The sequence below is a fragment of the Humulus lupulus genome, chromosome X, assembly GCF_963169125.1.
Source record: "Humulus lupulus chromosome X, drHumLupu1.1, whole genome shotgun sequence".
In the NCBI taxonomy this organism is placed as follows: domain Eukaryota; kingdom Viridiplantae; phylum Streptophyta; class Magnoliopsida; order Rosales; family Cannabaceae; genus Humulus; species Humulus lupulus.
In genome coordinates this window covers 143,799,502-143,818,601 of record NC_084802.1, presented here as the reverse complement: position 1 = coordinate 143,818,601, position 19,100 = coordinate 143,799,502, and the positions used below count along the sequence as shown (strand labels likewise).

Below are 19,100 nucleotides of genomic sequence, written 5' to 3'. Positions count from 1 at the left end.
GACTAACGGGATTCATCTGCACACTTCTCTTAGCACTAAGTATAGTTGTTGGCCTGTTACGCTTGTTATCTACAATCTACCCCCTTGGTTGTGTATGAAGAGAAATTTTACGTTGTAGACCTTATTGATATCAGGACCTAAACAGCCTGGTAATGACATTGACTTCTATCTAGCTCTTCTTATAGATGACTTGAATCTTTGTGGGATGAAGGGGTGAAGGTTTATGATGTGTACAGGCAAGAAGAATTTAATCTTAGAGGGGTCTTGTTGTGGAAAAATAATGACTTTCCAACTTATGGAAATTTATCATGGTTTAGTGTGAAAGGATATAAGGCCTGCCCCATTTGTGAAGAAAAAACATGTTCCGAATACTTGAAATACTCTCGGAAAATATGTTATATGGGACATTGGAAGTTCTTGCCTAATAGGCATAAACTTCAGACTTGGAAGAAGGCATTCAATGGTAAACAAGAGTTTGAGGAGGCTCCTGAGCCTTTGAATGGGATCCAAGTACTTGAGAAAATGTCTAATATTGTGTTCAAATTAGGGAAGCCTAAAGTTCGTACACCTACAAATATGAAACATAGTCGAAAGGCTAAGGTCGTGGAGGAGCCGAAAGGGTATTAAAAAAATCTATTTTATTCGAACTTGAATATTGGCCTTTCTTACTTGTACACCATAATTTAGATGTTATGCATATAGCGAAAGATGTATGTGATAGTTTGATTGGCACTTTATTGAATATTCATGGGAAAACTAAGGATAGAATTAAGGCTAGATAAGACTTGGATGCATTGGGTATGAGGGATGTATTAACTCCAAAACCAGATAAGAGAGAAACATATTTACCTCTTGTTGCTTACACCCTCACGAAAGAGGAAAGAATGGAAGTTTGCACATGTTTTATTAATATAAAAATTCCAGACAGATATTCCTCGAATTTAAGGTCATTGATAGACATGAAAAGTTGTATTTTGACTGGTATGAAATCTCACAATTGTCATATTCTAATGTAACATTTACTACTAGTGGCCATTCGATCTATTTTACCTAGGAAATTATGAGATATAATCACAAGGTTATGCTTGTTTTTCAAGACATTGTGTTGTAAGGTGATTGATCCGCTTAAGTTACCCAAGTTAAGAGATGAAATTGTTGAGGTATTGTGTGAGTTCGATAAATATTTCCAGCTAACAATTTTTTATATAATGATCCATCTAACAGTTCACTTGGTTAGAGAACTAAGATATTTTGGTCACGATAATTTAAGATGGATGTATCCATTTGAGCGATATATGAAGATTCTTAAGGGGCATGTCAGGAATAGAAGTCGGCTAGAAGGATCCTTCGTCGAATGATATATTGCATAAGAGGAAATTGAATTTTTTTTCTGAATACATGACTGCTATACAGAGCATCGGGTTAAATGATGTTGAGAATGTTGAGATTTAGAGTCATCGTTGTAGCGTTGTATTCTTCTGTTGCATAATATAAATGAAATTCAACCTTATATCGAGTGAGTTATATTCATATAATGCATTAAGTTTAAATTGTGTGATTTTTTATGTTCAATTGTCTAACAACATATGTATATTTGGAGAGAATATTTTAACTGGATAAAGACCAAATTTCCATTCAAGTCAACAAACCCAAAATGGTTATAAGACAAACATTATCGTACTTTTAGTAGCTGGATAGAACAAAAGGTGTATTGTGTTGATTATGGAAGATTGTTATTTATTAGTAATTAAAAGATGGCATGGTTGGTTGTTTCTAGTAATTTGTTGTTGATCTGCTGATTTAATAGGTTGTGTCAGAATTGAAAAAGACATCAAATAAGTGAAAAGAGTTTTAGAGTCGTTTATCTATGTGTTTTCAGGTTATGTATTAGGTGTTTATTTTTATTTTTGTTTTTTTTTTTCTATTTTACGCTTGTTTTTATGTGTTTTCAGGTGTCGAAGGGCTTAGGTGACTTAGGTGTGGAAACATGATGGAAAAACTGACAAAAGGACAAAAGTTGGTGGAAAACAGTGTTTCGGGGCAATTTCTGTGACCGTAGGAAGAGGATTCTGCGGTCGCAATTCCAGAAGAGTTGGGCATTTCTAGGGCATTCCTGCGACCGCAAGAATGACACCTTGCGACTGCAGGATATGTTTAGAAATGTTAAAAATGCAGATTTTTAATGAAGGGTGTTTTGGTCATTTCATGTTTAAAAAAACACTAATTAGGTTTAAATCACGATTTTGGAAAGAAAATGAGGCACTTTTGGCAGACCTAGACTGGGGAAGAGGTTTTGGGAAGTGCTTTGGAGGAAGATTGGATCTATCATTTAGAGTTCTTTTCTTCTCTTTTTACTTTTAGTTTATGTTAATTTCATGTTTATGGATTTCTTAGTGATAAACATGAACTAAATTCTATTTAGGGTTTTTAATTGAATCTCTTGAAGCTTTATTATGAATTTATGCAAGTTTTATATTTCTTCTTCATCTAAGATCTATTCAATTTGTGTTTATTGTGTATGTGATTGACTGCGCACCTTTTACATGCTATTTATGAATTCGAATCAAAATCTGAGAAGTGATATTTGGATATGCTAAAATTGAATAGACATATATTTCAATTTAGAACAAGAGTATCGAATTGGTCTATGTGATTTAGGACTGAGTTCATTGCTTCTTATTGTTTAAACTTCTCATAGAAATATAGAGAATCTGCATTAGGTCGAGTTTATAATTCTTAACCTTAATATTTAACACTTTTGCATGTCTTTCATCTTAGTGAGAAGAATTATCTTTGTGATTGCATTAATGAATAATAAAGTGGATAGTAGAGAAAATTAGAATCCCTAATTTCTCATTTATATATTTGAATCAAATTTATTGCAAGTTTATTGTTCTTTGTTGTTCTTCATTTAATTTTGTTAGTTATTATTTTTATTTTTAAAAAAATCCAATTTCGATTACCAAATAGAAAATAAAATAGGCTATTGGTACTAGATAATCAGTCTCTGTGGGAACGATATCAGTCTTACCAAAATAAACTACAAAAGTGATTACGTATACTTGCGTAGCTTTAAATTTTTGCAACAAATTTTTGGCGTCGTTGTCAGGGCTGATAAATTTATCAATATCAAATAGCTAGTTTTGTTTCTAATTTGGTTAGCTCTCTTGAAATAATTTCTAACTTGTTTGGCTGCGGTTGTTCTCTATCTCAGGTACTTTCTTTATATGCGCAGTAGAAGGGGAGCTGACAGTCTAGTTCCAATTAATCTTGAGATCGAGAAAGAGTGCAAGCGAAACCTTAGAAACAAGAGGGCTGAAAGTCACACTGTTGTTACAGCTGATATTAATAACAACAGTGTGGAAAACATGAACGGGGAAGCACCACAAGATCAGAATCCTGCTGGTCATAGACCTCTACGGGACTATGTACTCCCTACTGTTACAAGGTTACACTCATCCATCCGTCCACCAGCAGTAGAGGCAAACAATTTTGAGATCAAGTCTGCTATCTTGTAGATGGTCCAAACTGTAGTACAATTTGGTGGCCTCCCCACTGAAACCCAAATATGCACATAGCCAATTTCCTGGAGTTGTGTGCCACCTTCAAGATGAATGAGGAGAGTGATGATGCCATTAGATAGCGCTTGTTCCCATTCTCACTATGGGAGCGAGCGAAAAGTTGGCTGAATTCACTTGAGGCCAATACTATCACCACTTGGGATGCTCTAGCTCAGAAGTTCTTAGCGAAGTTCTTTCCACTTGCCAAGGCTGCTAAACTGAGAGGGGAGATCAATAACTTCTCTCAACTTAAGGGAGAATCTTTGTATGATGCTTGGGAGAGGTTCAAGGACTTGATCAGAAAATTTCCTCACCACGGTATTGAGAAGTGGATGTTGGTCCACAAATTTTACAATGGTTTGTGCGGTACCACTCGCACAATCACTGTTGCAGCAACGGGAGGAGCATTTTATGAGGAAAAGTGTTAATGAAGCTAATGAACTCTTAGAGGAAATGACCAATAATAATTACCAATGGCCAAGTGAATGATCGAGCTGTAATAAAAAGGTTGCATGGGTTCATGAACTAGATGCAATCACAGCCTTAACTGCTCAAGTTGCGTCTCTAACTAAGCAGCTGCAATAGAATACCATGTCTGCCCAGGTTGTTCAAGCCCAAGTAATGTGTGAATTTTGTGGGGGGCCCGTCCTTTTGACCAGTGCCAAGCTGCTTTAGAACCCAACAATGTCCCATTAGATCACACTCAAGTCCAAGCAGTGGGTAATTTTCAGAGGCCCTACAACAACCCCTACTCCAACTCACTTAATCCAGGGTGGAGAAACCATCCTAACATTTCCTGGAGAAATAATCAAGGCCAACAACAACCGCTTCAACCACAGTATCAGCGGCCTATGATGCTAGCTCCACCACAAGCATTAACCTCTCAGCAACCTAGGCCACTAGCTCCTACAGAACAACCTAGTGAATTGCAGGATGCCCTATTGACTCTCACCAACACTCAAACTCAATTTATGACTGAGACCAGATCCTCCATCAGAAATTTGGAGATGCAAGTGGGGCAGCTGGCCAACATGTTGAATACTAGGCCTCAAGGGAATTTGCCTAGAAATATAGTGGTAAATCCTAAGGAGCAGTTTCAAGCTATCACTTTGAGGAGCGAGAAAGAAATTGAGGGTCTTCTCTAAAGGGGACTCAAGAAAAGAAGGTAGAAGAAGAGGGGAGTTGTGAAAATTTTGAGCCCCAAGTGGAGGAAAAGGTCACTGAAGGCCTTGTAACCAAAGAGAAGATTGAACCGAAAGTTTTTGATTCTAATGTCAAAATCTCGTATCCACAATGACTCCGAGAGACTTCTCTTGACAAACAATTCTCCAAGTTTCTTGAGGTGTTTAAAAAGCTACACACTAACATCCCATTTGTTGAAGCTTTGGAGCAAATGTCGAGTTATGTGAAATTCATAAAAGAGATTTTATCGAAGAAACGAAGGTTGGACGACTTTGAGACAGTGGCACTTACTGAAGGGTGCAGTGCAATTCTCCAAAGGAAGCTTCCACAAAAGCTTCAAGATCTGGGGAGCTTTACTATCCCTTGTACTATAGGGAAATTTGAATGCAAACATGCTCTTTGTGATCTTGGAGCAAGTATCAATCTCATGCCTCTATCTGTATTTCGAAAGCTTTGTCTTGGTGAGGTAAAGCCTACTACTATTACTCTTCAGCTCGCGGATTGATCAATCAAGCTCCCAAGGGGAGTTATTGAAGATGTGCTAGTCAAGGTAGATAAGTTCATTTTTCCAGGGATTTCATTGATCTAGCCATGGAGGAGGATACAACGGTTCCCATTATTCTTGGGACCATTCTTGGCTACCGGACAAGCCCTCATTGATGTGATCAAAGGTGAGTTTAGGTTGAGAGTTCAAGGGGAAGAAGTGGTCTTTAATGTATTTAAGGCCATGTCTTATCCAAGATCAAGTGATAGTTGCTTTAATGTTGATGTGATTGATGGGGTGGTTTCGAAAAAGAGGATTACTAATGATCCTCTTGAGTTGGCTTTGGCTTTAGGTGATGATAATGAAGAGGAGGAATGGGGACTCATGAATATGTGAAATGGGCCAATTCTTATGGTCCATATTACAAGAAGAAATTTGAAGAATTGGGGCAAGGGACTGAACGCCCCATACCATCTACTGAGAAGCCTCCAGTCCTTGAGTTGAAGTCTTTACCGAAGCATCTTTGCTATGTTTACTTGGGTGAGAAAGAAACATTGCTTGTAATTATTTCTTCATCATTGTCCAAAGGTGAAGTAGTAAAACTTTTGAGGTTTTTGAGGGCTCATAAACATGCTATTGGGTGGACTTTCGCTGATATTTGAGGAATTAGCCCTTCAACGGTTATTCACAGAATTCTTATGGAAGAAGATAGCAAACCCTCCATTGAAGCTCAACGAAGGCTAAATCCATCTATGAAGGATGTTGTTCTGAAGCAAGTACTGAACTGGTAGGATGCTGGGGTGGTCTATCCTATTTTTTATAGTGCTTGGGTGAGCCCTGTTCAAGTAGTGCCTAAAAAGGGAGGAATGATTGTGGTAAAAAATGAGAACAATGAACTCATCCCTACTCGTACTGTGACGGAATGGAGGATTTGTATTGACTGCCGCAAGCTGAATAAGGCGACGAGGAAGGACAACTTCCCGCTGCCATTTGTGGATCAAATGCTTGATAGGCTTGCAGGCCACAGTTATTATTGTTTCCTGGATGGGTATTCCGGTTACCACCAAATTACCATCGCTTTGGAGAATCAAGAGAAGACAACATTCACCTGCCCATATGGTACTTTTTCTTTCCGAAGGATGCCTTTCGGTCTTTGTAATGTACCAGCCACTTTTCAAAGGTGCATGATGGCTACTTTCTCCGACATGGTAGAGAAAAGTATTGAAATTTTTATGGATGACTTCTCGGTGTTCGGGTCTGATTTTTATGAATGCTTGGATCACCTAGAAGCGAATCTTATACGTTGTGAAGAATCAAATTTGGTAATTAATTGGGAGAAGTGCCACTTTATGGTGAGAGAAGGGATTGTCTTGGGACACAAAATTTCTAGTGAGGGCATTGAAGTGGATCAGGCCAAGATTTCTACTATAGAGAATTTCCCACCTCCAATTTCAGTTAAAGGAGTGAATAATTTCTTGGGCCATGCAGGGTTTTATCGGAGATTTATCAAAGATTTCTCCAAGGTCTCAAAGCCAATTTCCACCTTGCTAATGAATGGGGTCCCTTTTGATTTTAATGAAGAGTGTTTGACTGCTTTCAAGACTCTCAAGGAGAAGCTAATTTCAGCTCCTATAGTGTGTGATCCTAATTGGGACCTTCCATTCGAGCTTATGTGCGACGCTAGTGATTATGCGGTTGGAGCGGTTTTTGGGCAGGGAGTGGACATGGTATTTCAAACCATATACTATGCTAGTCGAACTTTAAATGATGCTCAACTAAATTATGCAACATCAGAAAAAGAACTTCTAGCCATAGTCTATGCTTTCGATAAGTTCTGTCCGTATTTAATTGGCAATAAGGTGATTGTGTACACGGACCACTCTGCTATTAAATATCTCATGACAAAGAAGGATTCTAAACCTCATCTCATTCGGTGGGTCTTATTACTCCAAGAATTTGATATGGAAATCTGAGATAAAAAGGGTACCGATAATCTTGTGGCGGATCATTTGTCCAGACTGGAAGTTGAGGAAGATAAAATTACCAAGAAAGTGCAAATCAATGATTATTTTCCTGAAGAGCAATTGTTCGAGGTGAGTGACAAATCTAATGCACCGTGGTATGCAGATTATGTCAATTTCCTAGTGGCAAAGGTTGTGTCTCCTGATATGTCTAGAGCACAACTCAAGAAATTTTATTCGGAGATAAAACATTATTATTCGGAGGAACCCATCTGTTGACTGTGATTTTAGCCAATGACGTAAGAACGTCAAATACAACAAGCCTTCAAGAGAATTATAAACGACAACAGACAGTTTTTTATCAATGAAAGTAAATAACACGAGATTTTATAGTGGTTCAGCCCCGATAATCGGTAATAGCCTAATCCACTTCGAGATTTTATTACTATATTCACACTCAAGATCAGATGAACCAGTGTCAACTGAGTTTCTTCAGTGCAAATATTCCAGAATACAAAAAAGGGGTTCTCTCAGGGAAAAACACTTTCTCTCTCTAGAACACAGGTTAACTCTTAATTTTGCCAAAAGTCCTTTTACGATCCTCCCAACCCTCTATTTATAGACCTGGGATTCTCAACTGATATCCCCTTTAGATAGGGATATTTTATTATTCACCTTATATTTATATTACAAAATAAATGTTTAAAATACAACTGATCCTAAATTCGAGTGAGGAGTGAGAGATTCCCGGATGCTTAGACCAATTCTCACTGAAGTCGTTTCGGGAAGTTTGACGTAGTCTCACGTGCATGTTGATTACTTCTTCAAGCTTTCCGTGGGTCAAAGGTGGTATATGCATGGCTCTCCTCGGACCAAAAGTCATATAAGTTTGGCTCTCCTCGGACCAAGGTGGTCCGAGCCCACCTCCTTTGCTCCTTACCTCGGACAAGTCCGAGGTAAGCTTCTCCATGACTTGTCCGATCGGACACAATGGTTTCTCCTTGGCTTAAGGTGGTCCGAACCACCCTCTTTGGCATCTTACCTCGGTCAAGCCCGAGCCCATTTCCTTCAATCAAGGTCCGATCGGACCTTGTAGTTTTCTCCTCGGACCAAGGTGGTCCGAGCCATCTTTTCCATATCATCTCCTCGGACCAAAATGGTCCAAAGCACCTCTCCTATGGGCATGTCCGATCGTACATGGTGCCCTTCTCCTCGGACCAAAGTGGTCCGAGCCTCTCCTTTTCAACCAAGGTCCGATCGGACCTTGTAATCTTCTCCTCGGACCCAGGTGGTCCGAGCCTACCTTCCTCCTCCTTCTCACCTCGTACAAGCCCAAGCCTACCTCTTCCATGGCATATCCGATCGGCCATTATGTGGCCTTCCCCTTGACTAAAACTTAAGTCTTAGTCATTCTCTTTGGACACATTCGAGCCAAAATATCAAGAGGCTCCCCAAGCTTAGGTCCGATCGGTCCTGTTGCTTTTATCCCTTGAACCAAAATCCAAATCTCCCCTTCAATCTTCTTGGACTTGACTCCAGATCAATTACTAGGGTCTTCAAACTGGGGTCTGAGCCAAGCAACCCTTAGACCAAATATTCTCTTCGGTCGGGTGTATTTGACTTGACCATCCGTCCAATTTCTTAACTGGTGTATTGGGCCACTGCTAAGCCATATCACCCCACTAACTCACGCCATGTGCCAATTTTATTGCCACATCATTCTTTTCAAATTTTTGGGATAACACCATCCTTTATAAACATTGTGCTGACCAAATAATTCGTCGTTGTGAACCGGAAGATGAAATGATCTCTATTATCAATCACGATCACACTCTCCATTGTGGGGGTCATTTTGGTGCTACCAGGACAGCAGCAAAGGTATTGCACTGTGGTTTCTTTTGACCTACTTTATTTAAAGATGCAAATACTTTTGTTAATTCTTGTGATAGATGTCAACGCACTGGTAACATATCAAGAAGAGATGAGATGCTGCTGAATGTTATTTTTGAAGTTGAGTTGTTCGATGAGTGGGGGATTGATTTCATGGGACCATTTCCATCATCCTACAATAACAAGTATATATTGCTCATTGTGGACTATGTGTCTAAATGGGTGGAAGCCGCGGAAACTCATACGAATGATGGTAAAGTGGTTCTAAATTTTTTGCATAAGAATATTTTTACTCGGTTTGGAACTCCCCGAGCTATCTTAAGGAGTGAAGGGAGTGATTTTTGTAATAAATGGTTTGATGCTTTGCTTGCTCAGTATGGAGTACGACATAGAAATGTGTTGGCCAATCATCCACAATCTAATGGTCAAGCGGAAAGTTCTAATAGGGGGTCATGAGCATTCTTGAAAAGACCATCAATAGCTCAAGAAAGGATTGGTCTAAAAATTTGATGATGCTTTATGGGCTTATAGAATGGCATTTAAGACCCCTATTAGCATGTCACCTTATAGGTTGGTTTTTGGTAAGGCTTGCCATTTACCAGTGGAATTAGAACACCGAGCATATTGGGCAATGAGAAGGTTGAATATGGACTTGAATGCAGCTGGGCAAAATAGGCTAATGCAATTGAATGAACTTGATGAGTTTAGGAATGAAGCCTATGTGAATGCCAAGATTTACAAGGAACGAACCAAGGCATGGCATGACAAGAACTTGGTTCGCAAAGAATTTCAACCAGGTCAGTAGGTATTATTGTTTAATTCCAGGTTGAAACTCTTTCCAAGAAAATTGAAATCAAGATGGTCGGGACCGTACACAGTAGTTAAGGTGTTTCCTTATTGTTCGTTGGAGTTGAAAAATAGAAATTATGAAACATTCAAGGTGAACGGTCAATGAGTGAAGCCATACATGGGTGGTCCCATTGATCAAGCCAAGTCCATTATTCTATTGAAGCCTCTTTAATGAGGAGTTCATCGTCCGGCTAAATGACGTTAACGACAGCGCCCTTGGAAGGCATCCCAAGTTCATTCAAGTTTTTTTTTAAGTTTTTTTAAGCTATTTTAGTTAAGACAATTTTTATTTTTTATTAGTTTTTATTTTATTTTTCTTGTAAATATAGTGGATTCTATCATCGTGAAATACGTGAAAAAGAAAAAAGAACAAAATTTTGATGAAATTGTGGTTTGTAGAGAAATCTCGCGACCGCAGGAACCACTTTCTGCGGCCACAGGTCCAGTGCTCTAGGCAGATTGGGGAGATTCCTGCGACCGCAAGAATGGTGTCCTGCGGCCGCAGGATCACTTTTTAAAAAAATATATAATTAATTAAAAAATTCATTTTATCAGACTCTCTTTCTTCTCACTCTCATTTTCTTACTTTTCTCTTCTCTTCATCACCTAATTTCATATTCTCTCATTCTCCTTCTCTCTTCGAGTTTTTTTTTCAAGAGGCCATATCACTCCAAGGTTTTGTAAATATATTTCTCTTTTAATTATTTTCAACTTTCTCGCCATCATCATCTACCATTGTAAGCCTCCTTTTATCTTTTTCTTCTTAATTTCTACATTGTGTTCTTGAGAAATTTTTCATGATAAGCTAGTGAATCTGAAATTTGTCTGTGGTGTTTGATAAATATATGTTATTTCTGGATTCTTATGCTATCATTGAACCAGTTGTATTGAATGTTAGTGGATTTGCATTTGTATGGAGTTTGCTTGATTTTGAAATTGGGAAATTTTGACCTAATTTTGGGTCCGAATTTTTTATAGATGATTTTGTGAAATTGAAGTGACATTGATGAAATTGGGAATTATAGATGCTTATTTTTATGTCCAATTTCATTGGGTCATCAATTTATTTGGAGAATTTTGCCATTTTCTTATTCTAAGCCATAAATTTGGGGATTTTGAAATTTGAAGTTATTATCATTGTTCTTGTGCTTGTTTGATTGTGGAAAATTATAAATTGAACATTGATTGTAAAATTTGAAATTGGTGCTCTTTAGTAAATTGGTGGTGGTGTGTGCATTATTTTGTGTATTTTTGGTTATTGTGTAATAATGTCCACTAGCAGAAAAAGAACGAAAACTGGAAAAATGAAAAAACAACAACCACCACCCCCACCCATAGAGAATGAGGATGACCTAAATTTTGAGGATGTGCTTAGGTTTGTCAACCCAATGGCCAATTCTAGGTACATTCAAGATAAGGAGCGTAGCCTCATTAGGGAGAGAGGGTTTGTCACTAATTGGAAAAAAGAGTTTATTGTCCCTGAAGAGTATAAGTCAGTGATTAGAGCCCATAAGTGGGAGGTTTTCTGTGCTCCTCCAATTGCTGCTATCATCCCCATAGTTCGAGAATTTTATGCTAATGCTTTTCACCATGACTATACATGGGAAGCCACTGATAGGGGAAAACTATGAAATTTCACAGAAGTAATATCAACAAATTTTTCAAATTGCCTACCCTAGAAACTGATGAGTATAGGGAATTACTGGACCAACTATGTGAGGAGAGCACTTGGGACACTATACTGCAAGCTTTAACCCCGCCTGAAACTGAATGGACCTTTAATGCCACTCGCAGAGTTGGGTTTCCCTTCAATTTGTTGACGAGGGAGAAAAGAGTGTGGCTATATTTTATCTGTTCAAATTTGACACCCACCGAAGCTGTTACCATTGTCACCCCTAGTAAGGCGGTCTTGCTCTATGCTATCCTACAAGGGAAATCCATAGATGTAGGCAATATTATTTCTTCCAATTTGAATGAGTTTTGTGTCACTGGTTATGTGGGGCTGTATTTTCCTAGCCTTATCACCAGTTTATGTTTGAAAGCAGGGGTCCCCATTAATGAAATAGAGGAGAAATTTCCCCCTCTGGTTTATTATTTGGTCAAGATTAACAATGTGAAAACCTTTTCAGCTATTCCTAGTGCAGGTACCTCCAGACAATCTGCTCATCCAATGTAAAGAACTTAGAACATCAGCCAAAGGATGGACACTTTGGTGTCTCAGTTCCAGCAGCACCACTTATGGAGTGTCAATGTGGTGCAAAATCAATATGCCTACAACCTTTGCCACTCATTTTGGTATTGACACTAGTGGATTTCCACCATATCCACAACCACCCAACTTTGGGTATCCTCCACCTAAGGGGGATGACGAGGCAGGTCCTTCATCGTGAGTTGAGTCAGGTAAGTTTCCTTTCCTTAGCTTTTATTTAAACGTTGGGGACAATGTTTTTGGTAAGTTTGGGGAAGAGGGAATTATTTTAGTTATTTGTGTCAAGTTAGTTGAGTCAAGTTTTTGTTTAGTTTGGTGTTTTATTAAATTGTGTTTGGTTTTGTGTGTTAATTGTGTTGCGTGTTAGGGTATCTAGAGAGTTTTTTTAATCAATATAACAATGATTAGCCGATGAGAATACGTGAATGACTTGGAATGTAATTCAAGAAAAATATATTTGATTGTAAAAAAAAATATGTGTGCTTGGTTTGACCACTTCTTTGGGTTAATTAAATTCATTGTAAAACTGACTATTTGATCATGATTGGTAAATTCTTGCATTTAAATGTATGTACACTTGCTATATTTTGAATGTGGAATGAATGTATGAAAAATTCTTGAACTTGCTTGCTTTCTATTTGAGGCGAAATCATAGACAATGCTTGTTTAGGAAAATGATTTAGGCGAATTTTTTTTGGAACGTTTAAACCTTTCAAGCCAACCTTAATTAATTTATCCCTAGTTACCTTTTTTTTAGCCTAAAAGAGTAACTTTTTATTGTTAAACACTTATTTTGAGCCTAATTGAACACGTTATTATTTTCCATTCCCTTGATTCATACCATAAGCATATAAATATATAAATGGGGATTGATTTGTAATGGGCGTTATTTTGTGATTTGGTTATGACAATAGAAAAATAAAAGGAAAAGATTGAGAGAAATTTGAAAAAAAAAATTGAGATTGAAAATAAACTACACTTCTTATGTTTGCTCTCATTGAAAAACATAATTTTTGGGAAGTGTAGTTAAATAAAAAAAATAAAAAAATATATCTAGTATGAATTTTTCTCAATCTTGGAAAATATAGAGAAATTTGGGGTTGTGTTGGAATATGATGTGAATATCAAGTGTGGTTTGTTTGGATTATATGCTTAAGGTATATATGTGTCTAAATGACTATCTTATCCACCGTTACCTAAGCCTCTCAATACAAGCTTTAAAAGTCCTTTTGATTCTTGAACATGCATTGATTTATATTAGTGGAGAATAATAAGTTAGCAAGCATGTGGAAATATGGGATTTGATGGATTGATGGTGAGAATTCAGCATGTGTAAATTATTTTAAATGTATGTTATTTACTATTCATGATTGAGTAGACAAAAATGATCAATGGGTTAGGATAAATTGAAGAAGTGATTGGATTGAAAATTTGGATTACTTGTCAGTTATTTTTCAAAAATTATACATGCTTGTCATTCATTAATTTTGAGGCTTAAAAATTGTGGTTTTCTTGATTCATTTGTTTAGTGTCTGTATTTATTTGTTTAGTTTGTCTTGAGTCTTGTTTTCTTTGCTCGAGGGCGAGCAAATGTTAAGTTTGGGGAAGTTTGATAAACGAGGTTTAGACTCGTTTATCTATGTGTTTTCAGGTTACGTATTAGGTGTTTAGTTTTGTTTTGTTCTATTTTACGCTTGTTTTTATATGTTTTCAGGTGTCGAATGGCTTAGGTGACTTAGGTGTGGAAACATGATGGAAAAACAAACAAAAGGACAAAAGTTGGTGGAAAACAGTGTTTTGGGGAAATTTCTGCGACCGCAGGAAGAGGATTCTGCGGCCGCAATTCTGGAAGAGTTGGCCTTTTCTAGGGCATTCCTGCGACCGAAGGAATGACATCTTGCGACTGCAGGATATGTACAGAAATGTAAAAAATGTAGATTTTTAATGAAGGGTGTTTTGGTCATTTCATGTTTAAAAAAACACTAATTAGGTTTAAATCACGATTTTGGAAAGAAAATGAGGCACTTTTGGCAGACCTAGACTAGAGAAGTGGTTTGGGGAGTGCTTTAGAAGAAGATTGGATCTATCATTTAGAGTTCTTTTCTTCTCTTTTTACTTTTAGGTTATGTTAATTTCATGTTTATGGATTTCTTAGTGATAAACATGAACTAAATTCTATTTAGGGTTTTTAATTGAATCTCTTGAAGCATTATTTTGAATTAATGCAAGTTTTCTATTTCTTCTTCATCTAAGATCTATTCAATTTGTGTTTATTGTGTATGTGATTGACTGCGCACCTTTTACATGCTATTTATGAATTCGAATTAAAATCTGAGAAGTGAGATTTGGATATGCTAAAATTGAATAGACATAAATTTTAATTTAGAACGAAAGTATCAAATCGGTCTATGTGATTTAGGACTGAGTTCATTGCTTCTTATTGTTTAAATTTCTCATAGAAATATAGAGAATCTGCATTAGGTCGAGTTTATAATTCTTAACCTTAATATTTATCACTTTTGCATGTCTTTCATCTTAGTGAGAAGAATTATCTTTGTGATTGCATTAATGAATAATAAAGTGGATAGTAGAGAAAATTAGAATCCCTAATTTCTCATTTATATATTTGAATCAAATTTATTGCAAGTTTATTGTTCTTTGTTGTTCTTCATTTAATTTTGTTAGTTATTATTTTTATTTTTAAAAAAAAATCCAATTTCGATTACCAAATAGAAAATAAAATAGGCTATTGGTACTTGATAATCAGTCTCCGTGGGAAAGATATCGGTCTTACCGAAATAAACTACAAAAGCAATTACGTATACTTGCGTAGCTTTAAATTTTTGCAACAATAAGGTTTCAAACATCGTTAAGTATATTTCTCGAGGTCCTTCAGTTAATGTCATCAAGTTTTCGTCATATATGATTCATGGTACTCTATTTAACACTAGGGAGCGCGATAACAACAGAAACACAAAAAAAAGTGGTGTTAGTCTTGTTTCTAAAACTATGCAAGTCTCTAGTGCGAAAGACAAAAATCCAGCTAAATGTGATTGACTTTTTATGGAGTACTTAATGAAATTTTGGAGTTAGATTATATCACAACTCGAGTACTTGTTTTCTTTTGTGAGTGAGTGAAAAGTGACAGTGACATAATATATGAAGATTTTAGTTCAACAGTAGTTAATCTAAATAGAATTGGGCACAAATCTCACCAATTTATAATAGCTTCACAAGTCAAACAAGTATTTTATGAGAATGATCATTCAGACAACTAGTGGTCAATTGTTCTTCCAACGCAAACAAGATAATGGAATATCAAAGATGGTGATTTACATGATATACCTCTCCAAGAAGAACTTGTCACATTCACTGAAATGGTAGATAATGATGAAATTGATGATGATTGTATTTGTTTCCGTGAAAATGGTGAACGATTATGGGTTGGCAATGGGTCTTGAGGTAACATTTGATTTGTTTGATATGTTTATGATATATGACAATTGTTGTTTCATTTTTTAGTTCATCTTTTAATTCAAATGTTTGTGTAAGTTATAATAATGATTTTTATGTTTCACTGATGAAGGGAGATCCTTTTGGTGGTAGTTTTGGTGAGGGGGACCCTCATTCTCATCAAGTGGAAAAAGGTAAGAAAAATGTGAGAGGTCGCACCTGGATGGCTAAAAACACCAAAAAAAATGAGTGACGGAGATCTTATACATATTGAATACAACGAGTATGGTCAAACAGTTGGTGACCATAGAATTAATCTTTCGTCATAGCTTGGAGCTGTAATTCGAGCCACATTGTCCATCAACACTAACAGTTGGAACGATGTTAGTATGGTGGATAAAAATAAATATGAGATATAATGAAGGTATGGTTTTATTAATTATATTTCATTTGATGTTTTGAAAATATATATTGTTGTAATAATATGATTCTTATTAATTTCTGACTTGAAGAAAACTTACGATTTGGATAATAAACAAAAGAAGCAGTTATTGATAGATGCAGGAAAGTACTTTCAAAAGTGGAAGACTAATCTCTCAAGGGTACACGTGTATAACGATTAGAAAAAAAAATACTCAAATGAGTTACCGCCAGCTATTCCATATGGATGGGAGGATGTCATAAAAGAAAATGAATGGTTAAAATTTGTCAACTCAAAATTGACTCCTGAGTGGCGTAAAAAGAGAGAAGAGGTGCAGGAATATCGAGCAATGAATAAATACAACCACAACCTCTATAGAGGAGGCTATCTGTGTATTGAAGAGATGTTAATGCAACAAACTGAGAAAGGCCTGACTGAACTTGATAAGGCAGACTTGTGGAGCATGGGTCGTCAAAATGCAAAAGAAGAGCTAATTAGAAAGGCCTCTAAGATTCAAAAAAATATTGTAAGTGTTCATCTTAAATAATATTGGTCTATCAAATTATTAGCTTGTTTGAAATTTGATAATTATTAAGTAGAATAATATGTACGCTTTTTTTTACTAAGTGTCAATTAATTTAATTACTTATACTTTTAAACAATTAGTGTCCATACCAACCAGATAATGTAGCATGTGGATCCTACATGATGAGGATGTTGAAGGATTTGATTGAACCTGCGAGTCCAAGGCATTACTTGAGAACGATATTATCAATTAAAGTTTACAAATTATTTTGAAACCATATATATAAATGTAATCAAATAATTAATTAATATATTTTACTTTGTATTTTTTGCAGCTAACAAGTACGCCAAATACAGAGGCAGAACTTGATGAGTTGCAACAAGAATGTGCAACAGATTGTTACCGATAATCCAAAGTCACCAACCACTTTATTAGGTTTTATTAGTTTTTACCGCTTTCTTCATATATAGTGCAATATTTGTTAATTTTGCATATGTCTAAAAAATATTGCATATCTTGTAAAACAATTTAAATTTTTATTAGTGAAAAATTACAATTTTATTTTATTAATTATATCAATTTCAATTTAACAAATTTCAATTTAATTAATTATTAAATCAATTTTAATTTAATTTAATTTTTTTTTAAAAAATTGGGAGACCCTTCGATGTCTCCCATTGGGAGACGTGAGGACATCCCACTTCTCCCAATGGGAGACGTTGAAGAGTCTCTAATGGACTTTCAACGTCTCCCATTGGGAGACATGGGAGATATCTCACATCTACCAATGGGAGACGTTGAAAGTCCCCATTTTTGACACCCTCCAACGTCTCACTAAGAGACATGGGATGTGTCTCATGTCTCTCAATGAGAGACATTGAAAGTGCACTTACAATGGCTTCACTTCTAATGTCTCCCCACGCAGGAGACATTGTAGACTTTCAATATCTCTCAATTGAAGTCATAAAACCCTTATTTTATAGCAGTGACACTACAAGAAATATGCATATTTAATTTTGATATTATAAATTAAAAAATAATATTAAATATTTTATTTTAATAATTTTTTTAATTATATAATAGTTTTAGGGGCGAGATTTGTCGCTGCTAATATTATATTATTAGGGGCGACTTTTTATTATCAAGAGTGAAATATGATCTGGGAATCACGATTATAAGGAGCGATGTTCAATTTATTAGGGGCAAAATTGTCACCGCTAATACTCAATATTAGGGACGACTGTTTTATCGTCCCTAATAATTGACATTAGCCACTACTACAAAAGAGACTTTTTAGGTCTCGCATTGCGAGCCCTAAAAAGTTTTAGGGCACGCCCCCACAAGCCCTCTATTTGAGAGCCTTAAAAGGTGAGGTTTTTTAGGGCTCACAAAGAATCCTTTTAGGGCATGCCTTGTGAGTCATAAATGAATATTTTTAGGACTCACAATGTGTATCCTGAAAGATCTCGTCGAGTACCTTAAAATAAAATTTTTAGGGCTCTCTTCATGTGCCCTAAAGAATTTTTTTTAGGGCTCGCAATACATGACCTTAAAAGTTATATTTTTAATTTTTAAAAAGTTAATTTATATTAATGTTAAATCTAGTTCTTAAAAAAAAATGTACTTGCTGATTTCTATATATAGAAAAACTGAAATGACAATAAAGAATATAAAAAGACCAAAATTGAAAAGAAAAAAAAAAAAAAAAAAGGTATCTTCATAATTGTACTAAAATCATATACACTAATTTAGAACAAACACCAAATTAACATTAAAATAGAAATAATACATATGACCAAATAAACAGTTTTAAAATTAGCAACAACAAAAACTAACCCAAAATATTCTAGTATGCACACTAAATAAGTTGATTATATATGTACATATATATAATGTTGAATAGTCACTCAGATTTACACAACAAATACACATCAAAATGAAAAAGGAACAATCATAACAACTAATATATTGTTGGAGTTTTATGCCCTAATTAAAACTCAATTTCTTTGTAATCTCATTTTATTATCAATAAAAGAATAGAAATCATTTTTGACTTGGTCAACCACTTTGCTCACATGTTTTATTTTCATGATTATTTGTTTAATATAAACTTCTATTAAATCTCGAACATATAGCTAATCATATTTATAGTAACGTATTTACAGTGGAATATAAATATGACTATATGTTCAAACATAAGTTAGTCCTAAGATTAGTCAGTGCACAGGATTTACACTGACTTGCCAATCTACGATATAATCTACTTACACATTGTAGTTTTATGTTCTTTCCAGAACATTAGCAAAGTAGATAAGATGAGATGTATTTATTACATCAGACTGGACCGATATTGATAGTAGACAGGACAAGTAAACATGCCATTATTATCTGTTCTAGTAATATGATATAGTTGACCATAGGTCAATTCAATCTCAATTTTAAGTGGTTAGTATTCTAACTGATTGTATTATTTGAGTTCTTTGACTTGTTCATTATCATCTTACCCTACGGACTAGCCTATACTTACATATTGGGAACTTGGTAGTATAATTGAGTGGGAGTGTT

The 19,100-nt window shown here is 35.7% G+C and overlaps 1 protein-coding gene and 1 non-coding gene across 2 annotated transcripts; one reads left to right on the top strand and one right to left on the bottom strand.

The window, feature by feature from the left end:
- Positions 1–3,775: 3,775 nt before the first annotated feature.
- LOC133807566 (small nucleolar RNA R71) lies at positions 3,776–3,882 on the bottom strand. The gene has a single exon (XR_009879472.1). It is a non-coding gene; the product is annotated as a small nucleolar RNA R71 (small nucleolar RNA).
- Positions 3,883–4,953: 1,071 nt separating this feature from the next.
- Positions 4,954–6,017, top strand: LOC133806336 (uncharacterized). The gene is made up of 3 exons (XM_062244451.1): positions 4,954–5,208; positions 5,332–5,618; positions 5,918–6,017. Exons 1-3 carry the CDS (start codon positions 4,954–4,956, stop codon positions 6,015–6,017), a joined length of 642 nt encoding a protein of 213 aa, XP_062100435.1.
- The last annotated feature ends 13,083 nt before the right edge of the window (positions 6,018–19,100 follow it).

Coding starts and splice junctions, on each gene's coding strand:
- LOC133806336 (XM_062244451.1), top strand. CDS start 4,954: ATGTCGAGTTATGTGAAATTCATAAAAGAGATTTTATCGAAGAAACGA. Junction 5,209..5,331: donor GAAAGCTTTGTCTTGGTGAG/GTAAAGCCTACT, acceptor TCATTGATCTAG/CCATGGAGGAGGATACAACG. Junction 5,619..5,917: donor GAATGGGGACTCATGAATAT/GTGAAATGGGCC, acceptor GGTTATTCACAG/AATTCTTATGGAAGAAGATA.